This window comes from Scophthalmus maximus, chromosome 16, assembly GCF_022379125.1.
Source record: "Scophthalmus maximus strain ysfricsl-2021 chromosome 16, ASM2237912v1, whole genome shotgun sequence".
NCBI lineage: Eukaryota > Metazoa > Chordata > Actinopteri > Pleuronectiformes > Scophthalmidae > Scophthalmus > Scophthalmus maximus.
The window spans coordinates 12,338,671-12,358,371 of record NC_061530.1 but is presented as its reverse complement, the minus strand read 5'-3'; the positions used below and the strand labels follow the sequence as shown (position 1 = coordinate 12,358,371).

Sequence of the window (19,701 nt, the reverse complement as noted above, 5' to 3'; positions counted from 1 at the left end):
ATGTGACAGCTGACTGGATGTGTTGGCACTGCTACTTGGGGGAGTTTGAGAAATAAAACTCATTATCCAGCCAGTGTTATTTGGGTAAACCATTTACTTTAGAATGACTCATGTAACAATTACAAACCAAAAACAAAAGGAGAAAAATATACATATGATGTTGCATCGTGTGCAAGAAAACAAGGCCTTTCACTTCCACAGCTTCTTGATCGACATGTTCTTCTCGCTGTCTTTCTGCATCACCTGGTGAGGAGCACAGAGAAGAACAGTGTCAGTAGATGGGAAGAAATGCTTATGTGAGAATGACAATAAAACAGAACGTATGGGAACAGCTATATATTTAGGACAGGAGGTTATATCACTAACCTTTGCCACAGCCATCTCAAAGTCTTCCTGGGTGACATGAACTCTCCTCTCTCTCAGAGCGTACATACCTGCCTCTGTGCAAACACCCTAGGAAAACACAAACAGTAAGGAAATTAAATTGTGTACTCCCTCGTTTTTCACACCAGACTGCAACCATTCAGTGTTCCGACTCTCACCTTAACCTCAGCACCAGAGGCTCCGGGCATCAGTTCTGCAATCTTCCTCAGGTTAATGCCTCGGGTCAGGTTCATCTTCCTGGAGTGGATCTTCAGGATATCCAGACGGGCCTGACGGTGCAAGATTAAAAACATGCTAAAAACTCCCGCAACACGAGCAATTATGTGAAAATACTGCACATGGTATCTACCTCTTCATTCGGAGGGGGGAACTCAATCTTCCTGTCGATCCTGCCTGGTCTGAGCAGGGCCGAGTCCAGGATGTCAATACGGTTGGTGGCCATAATGACCTGCAGGAACAGAGAAAGTGCATTTTAGTCAAATTAAGACTAAACAGACAGTTAATAAAGTACTTGAATAATAAAGGTGTATAAATAAAGAGTGCATTGAGAAAAAAGATTTTGTTTTTTTTTTAAATCTCCCTCCATTCAGCATTTATAAGCTGTACATACATTTTTTATTAAAGGTTTATAAGTAAGCAGACAACTTTATATTAATGGAGTTGCCAATGTATCTCCTAGTCTAAATATAAAATGTCTTAGTTTAATATGCTGTACATAAGTTAAAAAAAAATTAATTATCGGTGTATAACTGCATTACAATGTGGAAGATACATGGGAGGGTTTCCTATGCACTCTATTAAATCACACAAGTATGCATAATACAGATATAAGTAACCATACAATAATAATACTGGGGTACTGTTACAATAATAACAAATATGTGAAAGGTTCCTCACAAACAAACAACAGGACACAAGTGGATTCATGTCACTGTGTGTGTGCGTGTTTGTTTGGGATACCTTGATGTTCTTCGTTGCCTCAAAACCGTCCAGCTGATTGAGCAGCTCCAACATTGTCCTCTGCACCTCGCTGTCGCCACCTGATCCGCCCTCCAGGCGAGACGAGCCGATGGAGTCGATCTCGTCCATGAAGATGATGGACGGAGCGTGCTCTCTGGCCATGACGAACAGCTCACGCACCATACGGGCACCTGGTGCGGAAGGGTTGAGGTTATACAACCATATGTTTTTCGATAAAATCAAAAAAATTGAGAATGGATGTGAAAATTGAATGAGTAATAAGAAACGGAGGAGCTCACCCTCTCCAATGAACTTCTGGACAAGCTCAGAGCCGGAAACCCTAATGAAGGTACAGTCAGTGTGGTGGGCCACGGCTCTGGCCAGCAGGGTCTTCCCTGTACCTGGGGGACCGTACAACAACACACCCTGCAAACACACAAAGCAAAACTAGTATGAATTTTTCACATTTTTTTCAAATGTGCTGAACTGCTGAGCATAAAACTGTATTTGTGTAAGCTCAGCTCTCTTATCAGTCACCCACCTTGGGCTGTGCAATGCCTAAAGCCTCAAACAGCTCTGGGTGCTTGACAGGCAGCTCAATAACCTCCTTGATCTCTTTGATCTGCTTATCCAGGCCGCCGATCATTTCGTAGGTGGAGTCCGGCACCTTCTCCACCATCATGAGGGATACCAGAGGGTCCACCTTGTTGGGCAGGATCTTGTGCAGAGTGTAGCTGTCGTTGCGCAGAGCCACGCGGCAATTGGCAGTCACCTGGTGCAGAAGTGAAAAGGGGGGGATGAATGATTATGAATATATGAATATATTATTACCAATTATTCGATCCCTAAAATTAAATCCCCCTACAGCTTATCTGATTTGGTACTCAACCTTGTGCTATGGTTGTTATGAGTTAAAGGTTTAACTTTATAAAGTTATTCTCTTCTCAAATTTTAGGACTTGTAAGGGCATGAATGGGAAAACGATTCAAGTCCTCTGCCTTCAAGCATAATTATGATGACAACTATAATACTTACATCATTGATGTCAATGTTCTTGTCCACGTCCACAACAAATTTTCCTTCTGGATGCACCTGAAAATGGTGAGGAGACATTCTATTTTAAACCGTCAACTAGCACTCAATGTAGAGTTCAAAAACAATACACAACATACCTTAACCAGCACTTTCTTTTTGTCCATGACCCGAACCACTTCACCTACGTAGGATCCCTGCTCCTGCAGTAACTGCAGCTCCTCGCGAAGGAGACGCACTGTGAAAAGAGAAAAACTTCACTAATTCCACCCATAGGCACAAGGTATGATGGTAGAGCTTCAGTCGACAGAACATATATGAACCTCTGCTTACCTTTGGCGTTGAGCTCATTCCTCTGTGCCTGCAGACGTCTGAGATTCTGGCTCTTTTCGTTCACAGTCAACTGGAGAGAAAACCACAGGATTCAGGGTCGACAGGAAACCAGAAGTTGTGCAGCCTGAGCCCTTTTACAAGCTCAAATTTTTGGCAATCTGCACATATATTATTTTCTCACCTGTAACTCTTCTATCTTAGACAAGTAGTACTGCCGGAGACCCGAGCCACCTTTACTGTCGCCCATGTCCATCTGTCAAAGGGGGAAAAAAAACATCTGCAACTTTAAAAATCATCAATAGCTCTTAATGTCTGATTTTTTTTTTTTTACTCGTTTACGCTTTAAAAATTATCAGACATTGTGAAATATCTCCCATTTCTTCCCAGAATTCAAGTAACGTCTTTAAAATGTGAGTGTTACCAGACAAGTTAGCCAATATCCAATTTTAGTATCAAATGTGAGAACCGAAGACTTACATTATTTATTTAATTTTTGCTCAATAAATATCAATTTAAATAATTAATCACCACCAACTAACTACGTTTACATGGTTAACATATATAGTTGAAACACTAACGTACGGTATTTTCGTGATGACGGAACGTCACATTAACAAACAATGAGAATCGCTAGACACCGACTGCTAAGTCTTGACACAATTTATGTTTGCAGGCAGTAGAGTAACGTTACTCTGAAGTAGTCTGCGGAACAATCAAATTAAGCTAACGTCACCTGCCTCACCATAATTACTCGGCTAGTTTACGTGCTAACTGACACAAGTTAATGCTAGCTAGCCGTAAGCTAACTCGCGCTTTCATAGGCGAAATGACGCTAAAACGTAATTAATGTGAATTATATGTGGCAGCCGTTGTGCAATTAAACACGTACAAACGGCGGAGAGTGTTGCCGACACACCGCCGTTAGTCTTTGTAGCGGCGGTCTAGAAGCTAACGCAAGCTAACTACACGGATGGTTGACAGTGAGCCTCGGCTACTGCTGTAGCCGGGTTAGCTACAATGAGACAGCAAACCGGCAGAATACTGCTCATTCACAGCTTTTTAATAGACCGACACCGCGATGCTACCGGGCAGCGCAGCACAAGCATCCCCCCTCACCGCTGCTTCAAAGGAAACGATCGACAACGACGCACGATTCCGCCGTTTCTTTGATAATACACCGGTAAAACTCGACCAAACGGCGAAGAAAATACACCTACATGATCGCTCCCGTCCACCTCCATCTTGGAATTTCTGCATCCGCTTGACAACAGGCGCATCCGGCGGAGTGCTGTTATAAAAAGAAGGGACAAACCCGAACAGCGCCGCCTGCAGTCTAGTATTAAAAGTGCACTTTCTTAGTCCAGTTTTAGGAGTTGCTTTGCCTCTCAAAACTACCTCAGTGTAGTTCCTGTAATGCTTTTTAAACCTATTTCCAATGTGAGCTTGGTTCCCAAGCTTAATCCAATTTATGTGCCATTTCATCAATAACTTCCTCTCTAACTTTAAGTCAAACATTTGCTTTGCGTCACCTCACGAGCTGAGACGCCGGGCCTGTGCAGAGCGTTGGCCATTTTCTGAGGCGTGGTAGACGTGTCTCAGCTCCTCGATGTGGGTAAACCAGCCATACCTGTTGAGACTGCTGCTCCCAGAGGCAGCTGAGCTCTTGGACCAGCACTGACATGCACACTCTAGTCGAGGCATGAATAACCCGTCCTTTCACCGTAACAGCCGGAGAAGAGGCCTAAGCCTTTAATCATATATTATACAGAAATAATTGCAAAAAAGCTAGCCGAAAGCAATTTTTAGCTGTTGTTGATCAACCTGGAAACAGAAATGTTTCACAATAACCTGGGTATTATTTAAAAATGGTGTACACACATTAAGACAATCATTAAGTATATTTATTGTAAAAAATACTCCAAATGTATAAAAGTTAAAGGCCTTGGATTGGTACACGACATGCAAAAAGTTTATAAAGAGGCTGTACAAAAAGTATTTGTACACACATTTCTCAAAAGTGCCCCCTTCACAAAAAACAAAATATTGTCACAGCGATATCTGTTAACATGGAATGTTTCAAGAAAAATTCTGGAAATATTTTCATACAAAACCTTGAGAAAATAGCATTTCAATGAAAAGTTATGTCGTAAAAATATTAACTGTACACAACAATTAGTTGCATTGTTTAGTTGACGCGCTACAACGACACTTGTGTATAATTAACACCAGTTCCTATCTCCCTGGCATTAAAACAATGCAAAAACCCCAATGACAAATGAAAAACAGCATGTAAACATTCAAAAAGTACAAACAACTGCGGGATTACAGCACAGCAGAGTGGATTCATGTCTTTGTACAAATAAAGAGCGAATTCTTTTTCCCAGAGTCAAGCTTTCCTGGAAATCCCTGTGTCTTACATGGCAAAGAAAATGTTTCATCTCAAATTACATATCCATCAATGTAAAACAGCACCAAAACCTGTAAAATTACTAAAGGCATCAAGAGCTTCTTGTCCAAGTCGTAAAATATCTTCAAAATCTAAATATACTTTTGAAATATATATATATATATATATATATATATATATATATATATATATAGTAATTGAAATGCTGAATTCTACCATCCCTCCCCATTCATGTTTAATGGGATGTTACCAGAAATTTTGTTATAAATCTTGTTCCTATCTAAAGGTTATGGCTTTAAAATGTGAAAGTAAATAGAACCCCTTTCAAAACAATGGTGAAAACCATCTAAACAGCAGCAATGCTTACAACGTTTTAAGCATAGTGTACCATAAACAAAACATACGGCAAAACAAGGTAAAGACCATTTGAAAGGCTCAAACGGACAGACAATGCAAGGCAAAACTTGTTATTAAGCACATGTAATAACTTTTTTAGTCCCCTTAACTCTCTCGATTTCAAAACCATTATCTATGGGAACGTCAAAGTATTCCCACTGAGAAGTTGGTGGCTCACATCATGTCAGTGAGGCGGGATTTGAGAACAACTTAAACTACAACATTAACATATGTCTTTCTGAGCTATTTCCAATTTTAATGGAGGAAAACATTAACATTTGAAGTATAAACCCAAGTTGGCTGGGACCCCTCCGGAATATGTCTTTAGGTGAGTCGGATACCCAGCACCTGCTCCAACTCTTGTCTCCTCTGTTGAACCTGAAACAAGGAAGGGATGGTCAGCGTCAAGTTTTCACTAATAACAATCTACTGAACCCTCACAATAAAACAATCACAATCATATGCACATCTTTTAACAGAGCATTGGGCTCTGTTAAAAGATTTCCTTACCTTGGAGTAAACGTATCTGCCCACTGCCTCCGGTACCCAGGGAGCCTGGTAGAACTCGGTCTTCCTCTCCTCCTCTGGGTTTCCTGTCACATCTGTCATCAACTGATGAAAAAGAAATGTTTCATCAAACAGGAAACATAATATCATTAATAATATCACTACAAAAAAACCCCAATATAATTGAAATACGCCATCTATGTAATGCACTTTAACAGCACTGACAAACAGTTTGCGATTTACTGATTTACTTAGTTTAACTATCCAGAAATTAAACTGGTATATCTGATCACTGAAGTCTTATATATTCAGTTTGTGTCAGCACAGACCCTCTGTGGTAAAGAAGAATCAAGGTCCTGGTCTGTTGTTAATTTGCCAGGTAAACTGGCAACATATTACCATTAATTACAAAAAAAGCACTGTGTAATAGAACTCTTCAAATTTGGAAAAGGGAACATAATAAGCAAACAAAAGTGAATATTTGTTAGGGTTGCATGAAGACACACATAACATATGTAAAACACTTTTCATAAAAAACATTACATCAAACTGCTGTTAAATTAAAATCCTCTCAAACAACACTATAAGTAAAAGAAAAGGACTCCTGTAGAGACATCAGTACATGAAGTTAAGTGTGGGAAATATACCTTCAGATCTCTGCTCTGAGACTTAAGCCAGTCCTGGATGAAGTCTTGTGGATTATTGCTGAAGCTCAGCATAAAGTCTCTCTCGGTCTTCAGCTGGTTGATGTACTCAATCGTCTCATGGATCTGTAGAAAGCAACCACAGCACAGTAATTGAGAATTTCAATACCATTCTCCAAAAATGTGTGAGGTGCAGGTATCCAGAGTCTGACTGGTACAGTAGGCCTTACCTTCATCTCCAGAGCAGCAATTTCCTGCTGGTTGGTTGTAGAGGACAAGAAACTGTTCATTTGGCCCTTCAGTGGGTCGTCCACCTCCACATCAATGTCATAGCAAGCGGTCTTCTTCTGATCTGTGGGGTCCACACTGCTCAGAGACGACACAAAGACAAGCAAGGCAGAAATCATCTGGATTTTAATAACAAAGCAATCATTAAGCTAAGGTCTTTTCTGGAAAGTTAATCAGTAAAATCTCATGTAGATGCATTGTGGTTGAAAAGGAAAGCTTGTAATAACGGAAATCTTTGGGAAAACTTTGGAGGAGAAACATCACACCACCTAACACATGCACAAACCCAGAGAGAGGGATAATGATCCACACTCCCTCACCTAATGACATGATTGATGATGATGGGGTCAGGATGCTGCAGCAGGCCCGCCAGTTTCATGGGAATCTCAGAGAACCTCATGCGAGGGCAGCCGAAGATCTGAAAAGCATTTGGTTACAGAATTATGGCTGGCATTAAATCTTTTTCTTTCTTTTTTAAATTAGCAATGCCATGCTCATTTGGTCCAATAAAGATGAACAATGATAACACAGGGAAATCTACGCTTAAGAAGAAAGATTGTCTCTTGGTGTCCACTTAATCGTTTACTTGTCTGAAATAGCGGTTGCAGTTAATGTACTCCTTCTCGTGACCATCCTGCAGCTTGTTGTTCTTGATATAGAGCCAGAGAGCTTGCATGATGCTGGCCCGTGTCTGCGTGTGCACACCCAGCAGGCGAGCCAGCCGTGGATCCAGTTTGTACTGAGGGGGCTGGGGGGGAATACAAAAAAGGGGGGATTTGGCAGTAAGTGCAAAATAGCTTGATTGGGTCATACAAGCCAGGGATACAACTGTTTGCAATAAGAGGGATGAGAAAAGTGTGCGGGGGCGTATGCACACATACCTGATGATCGAGCATGAGCAGCAGGGTGCATTTAACATTCACATCGCCGGGTCTTTTAACCTGGAAACCATCCGTCTCCTGAGTGGTGGCCATTCTATGCCACTGCAAGATGAAAGTAAGTACAATATCAACTAAGTTACACATATGTTCACTCACATAAGTCCCCTCCACAGCTCACTCTATTTTCCAACAACATAATGATGACATACAGTTATCTGAGTTGGCCTCTAGATCATGTCAAAACAACTATTTGTATTTTCATACAAAAAAACATCAAAATGTATTTCATAATCCTATCTGTGGAATGAATTTAGATACAAGTCGTTCAAGGTTGCTTGACATGTTGGATATCATCTACATTCAGGGGTTCTTAGTAACGCCCTCTCCCCCAGACTTTCAAAGAGCTCAAAAAGGAAGGGCTGCAATGTTTTACTGATTCCATTTGAGCTCCACTCTTCTTTTGAAAAGAACAATGGAGCGTGGCTTGTGAATCCACAGCCATCTCAGAATAATGTTGTGACTGTGTGCCTTAAAATGTTTTCAGATGGTTGCACCAAATGCTTGTGTTATTATGCAATACCTCTACTAAGTGGTTGTCCGGTCCATAGAGCTCTTTATCAAGCTCAATCACCAGGCTCTTGAAGAAAGATGAGAACTTCCTCTTCTGCTTGCCAGGCTAAAATACAAAGTGCATAAAAGAGTGTGAAAACAGAGCTGCAAGATTGGTATCTATGTGTCCTTGTTGTACTGTCAGGCAGTGCAGCTGCATTGTTTAGCTCTGACCACATAGGCGATGGTGAAGCACAAAACTGTAGACAACTAGAAAAAGCTGTTGCACAACGGTTTGCTCAACGGGACCCTTTTCACTCCTTCCCTCCCATCCCTTTTCTTTCTCTGTTACTCCATTCGAAAACTCCTACGCATGCCTAACCCAAAGAGCCAGAGGGGGAAAAAAATCACAGGAGAAAAAAAACTAAACGTTCATGTGGTCTCAGACGACACAATGAGTTGAGCTGGAACTGATGGAGGGAGGGGAGACATGTCAGCTCTTGGTATGTAAAGGCCAATGGTCTGAACTCTTTGTTTCCAAAAAGAACATGAGCCTGTGTGTGCGAGTCCATGAGTGTATGTTAGGAGTTGTGGGCTGGAGTGGGGAGAGCTGTAAACACACATCTGGTTGCGTGTTTGAGCCAAGGACACAGGCCAACCAGAGCCGAGTGACTGTGAAGTTTTTTTCAGAAACAAAATAACAAGAGACCGAAATACTTGGAATCAAAACCACGGTGAGACAATTGTGAAACAGAGCAAGAATATTCAGAATCATGTGACCTCCTCCAGAAGCTTGCCCTCCACTCGGAGCTCCCAGGAGGACACCTTCTCGGCCTCCTCGCCCTCAGGCTTGCAGGGTGTGTATGTGTTGGAAATGTAGATCCTGAGTTTGCGTTTTTGCTGTGACACAGAGAGGAACAAGCAGACGCATCATGAGTTTCAGTAAAAACTGTGTTTCTCAATGTAAAATTGACAAATCAGATTCATTTATTAAGAAGACTTTTTCATGACATCATGCATGTGACCCAGCATTACTGTTTCAACTTCCTATTCATCGCACTTGTTCACTCCCATTAGGGCAAAAATTAAAGCTGTATCAATTCTGCAAACTCCCTACTGCAGCTGCTTCACATTAAATAGATTTGACTGATGAAAAACAGAGTCTTTTATTGTGAGCACACCACATTATTGTTGACCGACTTCTTCATTAAAACAATGTTTGCTTGGCTGCACTGTAAACAAGATACACCAATTGCTCTTCACTTGTATTTCTGGCAAAGAGCTGCTGGCGGAGTTCGACTGTGGTATTAAACCACACATATTCCCGCCATCCAGTAACCAAAGGTGTAATCAAATGAACAGGGATGATTTATTAACATTTCCTTAATATCTAATGATGCATTATCATGGAGAGATACCATAATGGGCTTCTTGATTGCTTCCTGAATCTCCATACGCTTTCGGGCAATGGTTTGATCCAGTTTCCTCTCAAAGGCCAAGAGGTCCATGTAGGCCTGGGATTCAGGGACCAGGTCTCTAATCTGAAGAGGCAATGGTAGGACATTAAGTATAAAGGAAATGTATACCATTACAGGCAAACAGGTTCCAAGACATGAATCCGGAAATGAAAGCCTTCTTACCCTCTGTGGGAGAACCTTGTCTGCCATCTTGCGTCTTTTTGCCCTGAATCACACAGATAATATAATATATATGATTTCTAAAAAAGAAAAATGAAGTGAAAACAACCATATGCTAAAACAAATGGCTAAACATATCACTTAATTAGACCATTACCGTACTACGTTGCCAACATGGTCTCACCATTTACAAGTTGAACTCACAGGAAAGACCTCATTCATTTTATTTGATTAAAAAGTATTTGTGAAAACGTTAACAGAATCTTGTCCACTGCCATCTCTTCATTAACTTCCCCGACTGAGCACCTCAGGCCTCCACTTATCATCGCTACTGACTTCATGAAAGCAGTTTTGTTGCTTAAATTAAATTACACAGTTCCCCCTCACTATGACCAAATCTAATTTCGGAGCTCTTTAATGAGAATTTGGGCTGTTGCTTCAAACCTTGTGGCTGAATAATTCCCCTATACTGGGAATTTTGCTTATGAAATGAACCTTTAAAAAGACAAGAGGTTCATTGAGGATGAAACGGTTAATACTGCCACACATCATGTTATGAGTGTGGCGTCACTGAGCAGTCAGAAGTCAAAAATATCCACTCGTGCCTGCTGCTTTGAAGGCAAATGTCAGTCATGAGATGCTCCCGGCCGCGTGTGATCTGAGCTGTGTGCAGCAACAGTACAGAGCAGCGAGTTCACAAAAACACACTAGAAAGAGCAGTGTTGTTATACAACAGGAAACAATGGGACTTTGTGAATATATCACTGCTGTGCTATGATGTATACAAATATGCATTCACAATTCATAGACAGGATGACTAACTTTTTTTACCCTGAACATGGTCATCATGTCCGGGTTTTTTTTTAATCCTTCCTGTTATAATGTTAATAATAATAATAATAATAATAATAATAATAATAATAATAATAATAATAATAATAATAATAATATATTACTATAATTATAAAATAGAGGAATGTAGCTGTTTGACTTGGCCATGGAATTACACCAGATGTTAATTCCAGTCAGTCAGTTTGTTCCAGTTAGTTTTGTATGTCTAAGTTATGAGTAAAGGAAATGTGACGTGAAGATATGAGAAGCTAATTCTTATGTTCAAGTGACTAATTTCAAGAGAGAAAAAAAATAGAAATAAGATTGAAAATATCCACAGAGCCATTCTTTGAGATGGCCCCAGGTTGTCTTGGTCAATCAGCCTCAGCATTATTACTCATCTCTTCACTTCTCTCACACAAACACTCTCACTTCTCCTCAGTTTACCCTCGCCTGAGGCCTCCGCCCAGCGCCTCCTGCTGCTGCTGCTGTTGATGCTGATGATGAAGGAACCGCTTCCTTGAAGCATCCATGCTTGGAGGCCCCATGCCTGGCCGCATGGGCATGTTCCCATAAGAGGGACCAGGCAGCTGACTCCCCATCGACCCCATGGGGCCCCCGATCCGATTTGGTGGCATCCCTGGGCGCTGGAGAAAAGGATGGAGCATTGGATAATTTAAGAATTTTAAATACCCCATCTCTTGATCCCTTTACTTATATAAAATACTCACTCCTTTCCCTATATATCTAAATATGTAAAAATCCAAATGATCTGGTTGTGTTTTGTTCCTGCACTATAAGAGATTAGTATATGTTCCCAACATAGTGTGATTTTGATGTCTGATTTAATGTCAAAGCGGGAAGTGAATAGGTTGTTAGATTGTTAGATGGAGGACAGCAGGGGTCATGGACACCATTTTACAGATGATTTAATGGATAAACGGTTTATACTGAAGTATTTATGTCATAATAATTACATGCTTACAGGCCAGTATTTAGATTTCACTTTATTAGTTCAACAAAGTGTAGTTGTAAGGGGATTCTCCACAGTGTGTAAAAAGTGTATATAAGGGGTGATAACAGCAATTTGAACATCCATTAATGCCACCAAGACCTTTAAACCCTTTTGATGTGTTGTCTCCCATTGTGGGACGAATAAAGGATCATCTCATCTCATCTCTTCTCGATCAGTCCATCTGGAAAATGCAGTTACAATTGGAAATAAACCAAATTGTGTTGATTAATATGTAATGCATTTGAACTAAATTCCCCAGCTGCGTGCGTTTTGTTTGCCTGTTCAATTCAAATGTAAACATGTGAACCCACATAGTTGCATGTCAACTGCGAAGGCTGCGGATGGAAACTGGGACAATAACGTGACGGTGGGCGCTGACAGATGGCGGTGAGAATAAGCCTACTTTTGTTTTCGACGCTAACTGACAGGAGGAGGCTCGAGGGCAGCCACGTGATTCGGTCGCTTTTCGCACATGCACACACACACAAACATGGTTCTCATCTGTGATCTGTCTAATTTTAATCAAACTTAAACATATGTCAAACACACATACACACATTGACAAATCACTACAAAACGCCACGTTGGAAAAAAATGTAATGGATTTATTAGTGGCAGACAAAGTGTGAAGGTAATCACACACACACCCAATCAAATGCGGAAGTAGTGACACCTTGGTGTTTTAGGACCGATCGAAGGTTGTTCTTACTTCGATAGATCTCTGCCATGTGACGCGCATTGTTTGAACCCGAATGCAGGACTGCTGTGCGGAATCTAATCAGCAGCCACGTACATAAAAACAAACGAACTTCAAAGTAAAGTTACAGTAAAAAAAAGGAAAAAAAAAGTGACTTCAATCAGATAGACGTGCGCCAAGCACCGTGTTCACAACACGGGCACGTTCGGCAGATAAACACCCACCTGGAGGTACTGGTGAGCGGTGCCCATGCTCCGGGGGTATCCCGCTGGAGCCTGGGGCATCCCTGACATCCGAGTGCCCGCCGAGTGCCCAACGTTCATGGGGTTCGCGCTCGGGTTCATCGGGGGACCCGTGAAGCCGCCTCTCAGTGCCATTCTCCTGGAGCCACAAGTGGTCGAAACGATGCGACGGGGACTTGTGCCGAAGGTCGCTCGCTCGCTCCAGCGGGCTGCTGGGAAGAAAGAAGGCGACGAGCTCGCGTCGTCAAGTGGCCGGCCGGCGACGTGGAGCGACTCCAGCGGCGGTGGGGCTCTGCGTTGACAGCAGGCACTGTGTCAACAAAAAGCTAGCTACCGTTAGCTTCACGCCTCCCGCTGCCCGTCTCCAGTTCCGGGATTCGCCTCTGCCTCCAGAACGCCTGCCTTTCTGGGCACCGAGAGGCGGCGGCCGCTGCTCGTCGTCACCTCCTGTCCCCGTGTCGTCGAGTCGGAACGCCGCCGAGTCGCGGCTGTTTCACGGTTGAGAGTAGAGAAGAAAAAAAGAGCCACGATAACGACGAAACTGAGCGCCCGAGGCGCGGAGGTCCTCAAACTACACACGCAGCGCCGAATGCTGCCTTAAAGGATGTGGGAAATCCCCATGTTTTCCCTCTCTCTCGCCTGATCGATGGTTTTTTTTCTCCCCCTCTGGGTGTGAAGAAAGTACAAAAAAAGGGTTTGCCCAACTTACAATGTAACTTGTGTCTTGTTTAATAAAAATTCACAATCAAAACTTTTTCCCATTAGTTCCTATAGTGCTTGTTTTGTATCCACGTGTAGTCACCCGAACTGTACAAGGAACCTGATGTCTCATCATTATCCTCCACATTATCAAAATTGCCATTGTGTGTGTGTGTGTGTGGCAACTTGTGGCCACTAACTGACTGGATCAACCTGTTAGGTGAAAACACCCCCGGGCAAAACTGATGCTGCTGGGCCCATGTTATCACTTACCGGTATTCACCCACCACACTTTACTCTGTGCATGTTTATTCATGTACCCTGTCACCTGCAGGGTAACACTCAGAACAGTGCCCACAGCAGAGTGTGTATGGCTTCATCATGCCCAGACACTTGAGTGGGCACAATCAGGGGTGTGTAGGGGGTTCGCAGCCACTAGGGATGACCTTGACCTCATAAGACCATTTGGGTCAACTTCAGTTTCCAATGTGCCAATGCTTAACACTTTCCCAGTGAGGTGGAGTACAAACTGGCTGTTGTATGGTCTTTCCTGTACTGGAGCTCTGCTTTGTTGGAATTGGAGCTAAGACTAGATTCAGGTTTAAGTTGGGTTGAGTGTTATTAAAACTCTGGCAGTGATACAAGACAGTGATAGACAAACCCACGTTTTTTTTTTTACAAACGTATGACCATGTCTCACGTTATTTTCGATACTATTGGCACAATCACACGATTCATTTTGGATATTGTCATAGAGATATTATCATTTCTTTTGTTTGCCCATTTGCACAGCATGTGATTCACCTCCATTATGATACTGCATGCAACATCACCATGACAGTTTCATTGTCAGGCCTTTTTTTCCAACCCCTTTGCCTGAATACAACTGTGACAGAACTCCCACTGAGCAAATGAAGGCCGCATAAAAGAATCTGCCACACAGATTTCAGTTTTAGGAACTCAAAAATGTGATGACAAATCTAAACCTGAACTGGGTGATGTGTTTACTGCCCATTTCCCCAAGCAGTTTTACTATTTCATCAAGCATTCATGTAATTCTAATCTAAACTGAAACACCTAAAAATTGAATCAACAGCGCCCCCTTGTTGGTTATTTGGTCTAGGTACTTGAGCAAAGTTACTGAGGCATTCCTTGTTGTGTTACATCCATCAAAAACCAAGTTTAAGCATTCTAAGAGTTCAAGTTGACACAAGACAACGGGAGAGGTAACAAATCATTTATTATGCTAGACAGATGAAACAAACTGAGCCATGATAGCAGCAATTCAACTATTGGAATATTTACACTAACACATCACACAAAGGATATATGTCACCCTTTACAATGTAAACACATGATACAAAGACATGTTTGAATGCTAGAAAACAAGCTGGTCTATCCACCAAAACTGAATTAAAAAAAACCCTGCTTTCTGCAGTTAAATACCTGCTTGTAAAATTAGGGGTTCATTTACTGAACATTTTCAGAAGAAGTTTCCACAGGTGAATGACATGCTGAGTTGCTTCTCTCTCTCTCTCACACACACACACACGCACACACAGGATTATAATTCAACTGGAGATCTATGAGCCTGAAAGTGAATGTGAAAATAAAAAGACAGACCATTAATACAGATTGTCTTCGGTATTTTTCAAAGAATGAGATTTTTAACAGGTGAGGAAATCTAAGTACAACTAATGCCTGATCATTTCTGTATTTTAAGAAACAACATAATTGTATGTGAACAGAGCTGCCTCTGCTCAGGCCATTAAATGCATCTACATCAGAATCTCCCTCTGTGCAGTCAAACATGTATGGTGATATTCATAATTTTAGACTGCTGAAAAAAATAACTGAAACAAAACTAACTGAACAAAAAAAAAAGATGAGTGGATGACTTTGTGGAGGATAAACAAAAAAAACTGTCAAGTATACAGTAGGAGGTCTGGACCGCTCGTGCAGAGCAGCAAATACCATAAATGTCGCCTATAATATCAACGTCCATTGACATCACATCACATCATAAAGAACCAAAGGTGACCCATTATTGGTCTTCCCCGTGCAAGTGTGTGTGTATGCGACACACACACACATGATGTTGAGAGAATGTGTTTGTGGCTGAGTGTTTTATTGAGGGAATGCCTCATCTTTCATTAGCATGCGTGGGCTCTCCTGGTTGTCCATTCGACGTCTAGGACCCATCATGCCTATGGAAATATAACAGCAGGATGATCAGTAATTCATGCAGTCCATCAAATTACACCCCAACATATGTGCGTGTAATGAAGTGAAAGAAGTATGGAAACTAGTCAATTTTTTAATGTACCGTTGATGCACAATGTTCAACCACAATGGACAAAAGAAGTGAAGGAGCTGCTCACAGCAGAAAAAAAAATTGTGGGTGGTGGTCAAAACACTTCCACGATATCAAATATTAAGTTTTAGGGAAAATATGTAGTCAAGTTTACAAGGCAGAAGCTTTCCATGGTTGCAGTTTGAATAGATATCCTATGTCAAAATGTTATGGTACATAGGCAGTACACTGACACTGACTTACTATCTGACTATTCAAATTCAGATAACCCCCCCCCCCCCCCAAAAGGCTCATGTCTTTCCCTGTAATTTGGGACCACCAACATGCAAAAGGGTCAAACGCAGACTTAAAATAGTTTTGACTTGCAGATCATGTAACTCTTCCAAAAATTCCAAAGGTTTTTCATGACAGAGGCACAGTCAATAAATAACCACTCGAACATTATCCTGTACCATCCAACTGTTTAGTCTTTTCATGCCTTGTATTCCTGGTATGATGGGACTGTAACTATTTCCATAATTGCTGTACTATGTTTTAACAGGTCTCTTTAAAAGTGAACAGTGATAAGCACTTAATTAAACGAGTACACAAACTGTAGACTAAGAAGAAGTTACCATATCCACTTACTGCTCTTATGCTTGAATGATTTGGATCTTCTGGGTGAGTTTGGATTCTGGACATGGTTAAAAGGGAAAAAATGTTTTGTTTGCATTGACAAACCAGGGACGATGAGTAATATTCTCCATAGGTTAATATAATTGAATTCATGTTGGGGATAAAAATTAAAAAAACATTATGATTGTTAGATCATCAAGTAGTAGGATCTTTATATTGAAAATATAATGTACCTTATCAGATTTCCTTTTCTTTGCTGTAAGAGAAAGACAATTCATTGTAGACCCAAAAATCTTAAAGTAAATTCGTTCGTTCCATTCAACATTCTGTACCCCCCCAGATACACACAAAAGGTGCAATGCTAGTGCATTACCTTTCTTTTCTGCCCCATAAGACCAGTCATTATCATTGACGTCGTCATTATCTTCTTGGTCACTCTCTGATTTGTTGTTTGCGTTATTACCAGTGACTATTCTGTAAAAAAATAAAAAAGAGGAAAGGACAAGACATGACACACACAATGACTCAGCATTACACACAGAAAATAACAGTTGGATTATGAAAGTACATTTTGAGCCAAAACTACTTTCACTTCAGCAGCTACATAATATAGATTTTCAAAAAAGATTTTTGTTTATGTTTTATATACTTAATTTGTGACATATAAGGAAAAGGAGCCTAAATTCTCCACTGCATATAGCCAGAGTGTGATTACACCTCCTCAACATAAAGAGCTGACATGCATAACGTGGACTATTCAAATACCTGGCACATCTTAATTTTCATGCTCTTAGTAGATGAATAGGCGATAGGTACATTTTATTGAGCTGACAGGTTAAATTCAGGAATGCACAAAATTACAGTATACAGTCAGAATCCAGTTTAGTAAAGCAAAACTGCTATAAGCCTGTGTTGTTTTTTTTTTTTTACTGGAACAAAGAGCGATGAGGAGCAGTTTTACTCTCATATTACCTGCGGTTGGCTATGCGGCTGCTGTTGCGTCCCATCCCCAGACATTTCTCCAGGTGTGGGGCGAAGCGTGATGCAGCAATGCTTCGGCTGCAGTTGGGACAGACGCACTCCTTGTTTTTCCACTGGTTGTACACCTGGCCAAACACGTCCAATCCTGGCTGGTCCACAATTTCTGGAAATTGAAGGCGCAAACGTGAGAAAACAGAGTCTGATGTTATTGCACACAATGGCCACGGGACTCAAAGAACACAAGTGTTCCTTCATTTTACAGAGAGATTTCGTTGCCTGATTGTGTTGATGCTACATCTAGGCCTTCTTTGTACCATCTATTGTCATTAATAGCCTACGAACAACAAACTGAATTCACGAGACTTGTCATAATACTGAGTTAATTGAACATAGGTGGCTGCTCTAGTAGCGAGACAGAAGGAGTCTGTGCTCACCAAAGTCCCTCATGCTTTCTTGGTCCGTGTCATCCAGGAAAAAATAACCCTGCTTGACGGCCCGGTGGACATCGAAGCAAAGTCCCAGGCATGCGTCCTCCACCAGGTCAGACAGGATGTCCTGAGCTAGGCCCTGGCAGGGGGAGGAATCGGGGAGGAGACACAAAGTAAAGCCGAGACACAAACAGGGATGTGCATTTGTGTGTGTGTGTGTGTGTGTGTCTCGCCACTGTCTCGTTTGTATCCAGCAGCGTGTATCGCTGCACATGAAACATGCATCTATCCGAGGCTGCTGCTCTGACCATTCTCCATACTGTACCTCCAGCTTGCTGTTGTCCAGGCTGGACATTGACACCTCCTCCATTTTCATTGGCCAGAACTACGAGATGAGCCGACACTGCTGTGGTCATGCTGTAGCGCAGCAGGCATCGGCCGGAACAGGGCTGCAGATAGGAGACACACACACTGACACACACACACACACACACACACACACTGACCGGTCATTACAGTGCATGTATATGATTGTGAACACAACATGCATTGGTGCCTTGAACGTGATGCAGCCACTCACAGCTGCACGTTGAGATCCTCCGGGGAGTCACGTCCCTCGTTATAACCTGCGAACAACACACACAAACACACACACACACACACACACAATGACTTGGCGTCGGTGTTGACCTCAACTCACGGACACACGGTTAAAACACTGGCGCCAGCGCCGCTGTCTAACGAGGGCAGCCTCGCTTTGAGGCCGGCTGGAGGAAACAAAGAGCGAGGCTGTGAACATGCTGGAGGAACGGGACAACGCCAAGAAGGTTTGAGAGGGAGAGAGAGAGAGGGGGAGAGAGAGAGAGAGAGAGGGAGAGAGAGGGAGAGAGAGAGAGAGAGAGAGAGAGAGAGAGAGAGGCGGCGCGGTATCCAAAAAGACCCCACCCGGTCCACGGCAGCTACAGCTTTGAGCTAAGCCCGATGTAACGCACCGCACTGGGCTGAGTGGGAGGACGGCGACCGACCGGCTTCTGCGGTTGAAGAGAACACATTGGACCCGAGCGAGGCTTGTCCCACGAACCAGGCGCCGCCGCTGCAGCACTGCGGCGGGGCGCCTCTCGACTCCCCGGACCGACCGTGCGAGTGAGAGGGGGAGGAGAGCGAGGAGACACGAAGCTTGTGTGTCCCAATGTAAGGCCTCGCCGCCGGGGGGGGACCTCAATCACAGCCACGCAAAAGGACCAATTGTGTTTATTTACCTGTTTCGGCAGGCATCCATCTTTACGTCAGGGGAGATCAGACCGGAGCAATCGAGCGCCGAACGACCACTTCGGGCCGAGCGCTTCCTCTGCTGCGCTGCTCGGGGCTTCCCTCTCTCTCTCTCTCTCTCTCTCTCTCTCTCTCTCCCTCTTCAACTCAGTGAATACTGCTTTCAAATGTGAGAATTTGCTCTCAGATGATCTATTGAGATAGGTAAACAAGCTGAAGTACCAACAAAGATACAGGAGTGAGGCTGTACTGTTTTCTTACAAATGAATTAAAGTGTTGCTGGGACCATTTCCCCAACAACAGTGCTGTACCATGTATGCACCTAGCATTTAAAACAATACAATTTAATAATATATAATTTATTTCTCCTTTCCTTCCTCTATTTTGCCCCCTATATTAAGATCATTCACACAACTAAACATCCACATATAACATCAGAGATCATTAATGGGTCAACTCAGTTTGTTTGTGTTTGTCTGTGTATGTGGTTGAAACCCCAGAAAAAGCTAATAAATGGAGCCAGAGTTCAGATTTTCTCCTGCCACTATTCGTAATGTTGGTGATATCCAGAGTCGTTTTGTCATTAACATAG

General features: G+C 42.3%; 3 protein-coding genes across 7 annotated transcripts; all 3 read right to left on the bottom strand.

Moving 5' to 3' along the window:
* Positions 1-76: 76 nt before the first annotated feature.
* Positions 77-4,012, bottom strand: psmc5 (proteasome 26S subunit, ATPase 5). 2 transcript variants are annotated; one of them, XM_035611647.2, is made up of 12 exons: positions 3,927-4,012; positions 2,891-2,962; positions 2,710-2,779; positions 2,517-2,614; positions 2,380-2,436; positions 1,886-2,116; positions 1,644-1,770; positions 1,345-1,535; positions 734-832; positions 543-653; positions 367-453; positions 77-243 (listed from the first exon to the last, which is right to left on the bottom strand). In XM_035611647.2, exons 1-12 carry the CDS (start codon positions 3,984-3,986, stop codon positions 190-192), a joined length of 1,257 nt encoding a protein of 418 aa, XP_035467540.1. In that variant the 5' UTR covers positions 3,987-4,012; the 3' UTR covers positions 77-189. The 2 variants fall into 2 exon arrangements, with proteins under 2 accessions (XP_035467540.1, XP_047183419.1); XM_047327463.1 differs by lacking the exon at positions 3,927-4,012 and adding an exon at positions 3,826-3,919.
* Positions 4,013-4,588: 576 nt separating this feature from the next.
* smarcd2 (SWI/SNF related, matrix associated, actin dependent regulator of chromatin, subfamily d, member 2) lies at positions 4,589-13,528 on the bottom strand. The gene is made up of 13 exons (XM_035611646.2): positions 12,786-13,528; positions 11,297-11,496; positions 10,022-10,064; positions 9,800-9,922; positions 9,162-9,281; positions 8,413-8,508; positions 7,833-7,934; positions 7,538-7,699; positions 7,272-7,369; positions 6,894-7,029; positions 6,667-6,789; positions 6,023-6,124; positions 4,589-5,890 (listed from the first exon to the last, which is right to left on the bottom strand). The coding sequence occupies exons 1-13, from the start codon at positions 12,936-12,938 to the stop codon at positions 5,837-5,839; spliced, it is 1,512 nt and encodes a 503-aa protein (XP_035467539.2). The 5' UTR covers positions 12,939-13,528; the 3' UTR covers positions 4,589-5,836.
* A 1,197-nt stretch (positions 13,529-14,725) lies between these two features.
* Positions 14,726-19,683, bottom strand: atxn7l3b (ataxin 7 like 3b). 4 transcript variants are annotated; one of them, XM_035611641.2, is made up of 9 exons: positions 19,100-19,683; positions 18,421-18,466; positions 18,166-18,341; positions 17,847-17,979; positions 17,404-17,575; positions 16,805-16,905; positions 16,665-16,687; positions 16,444-16,489; positions 14,726-15,709 (listed from the first exon to the last, which is right to left on the bottom strand). In XM_035611641.2, exons 3-9 carry the CDS (start codon positions 18,214-18,216, stop codon positions 15,630-15,632), a joined length of 606 nt encoding a protein of 201 aa, XP_035467534.1. In that variant the 5' UTR covers positions 18,217-18,341; positions 18,421-18,466; positions 19,100-19,683; the 3' UTR covers positions 14,726-15,629. The 4 variants fall into 4 exon arrangements, with proteins under 4 accessions (XP_035467534.1, XP_035467532.1, XP_035467535.1 ...); XM_035611639.2 differs by having other exon boundaries at positions 18,166-18,289; XM_035611642.2 differs by lacking the exon at positions 19,100-19,683 and adding an exon at positions 18,833-19,092.
* Between the last annotated feature and the right edge of the window lie 18 nt (positions 19,684-19,701).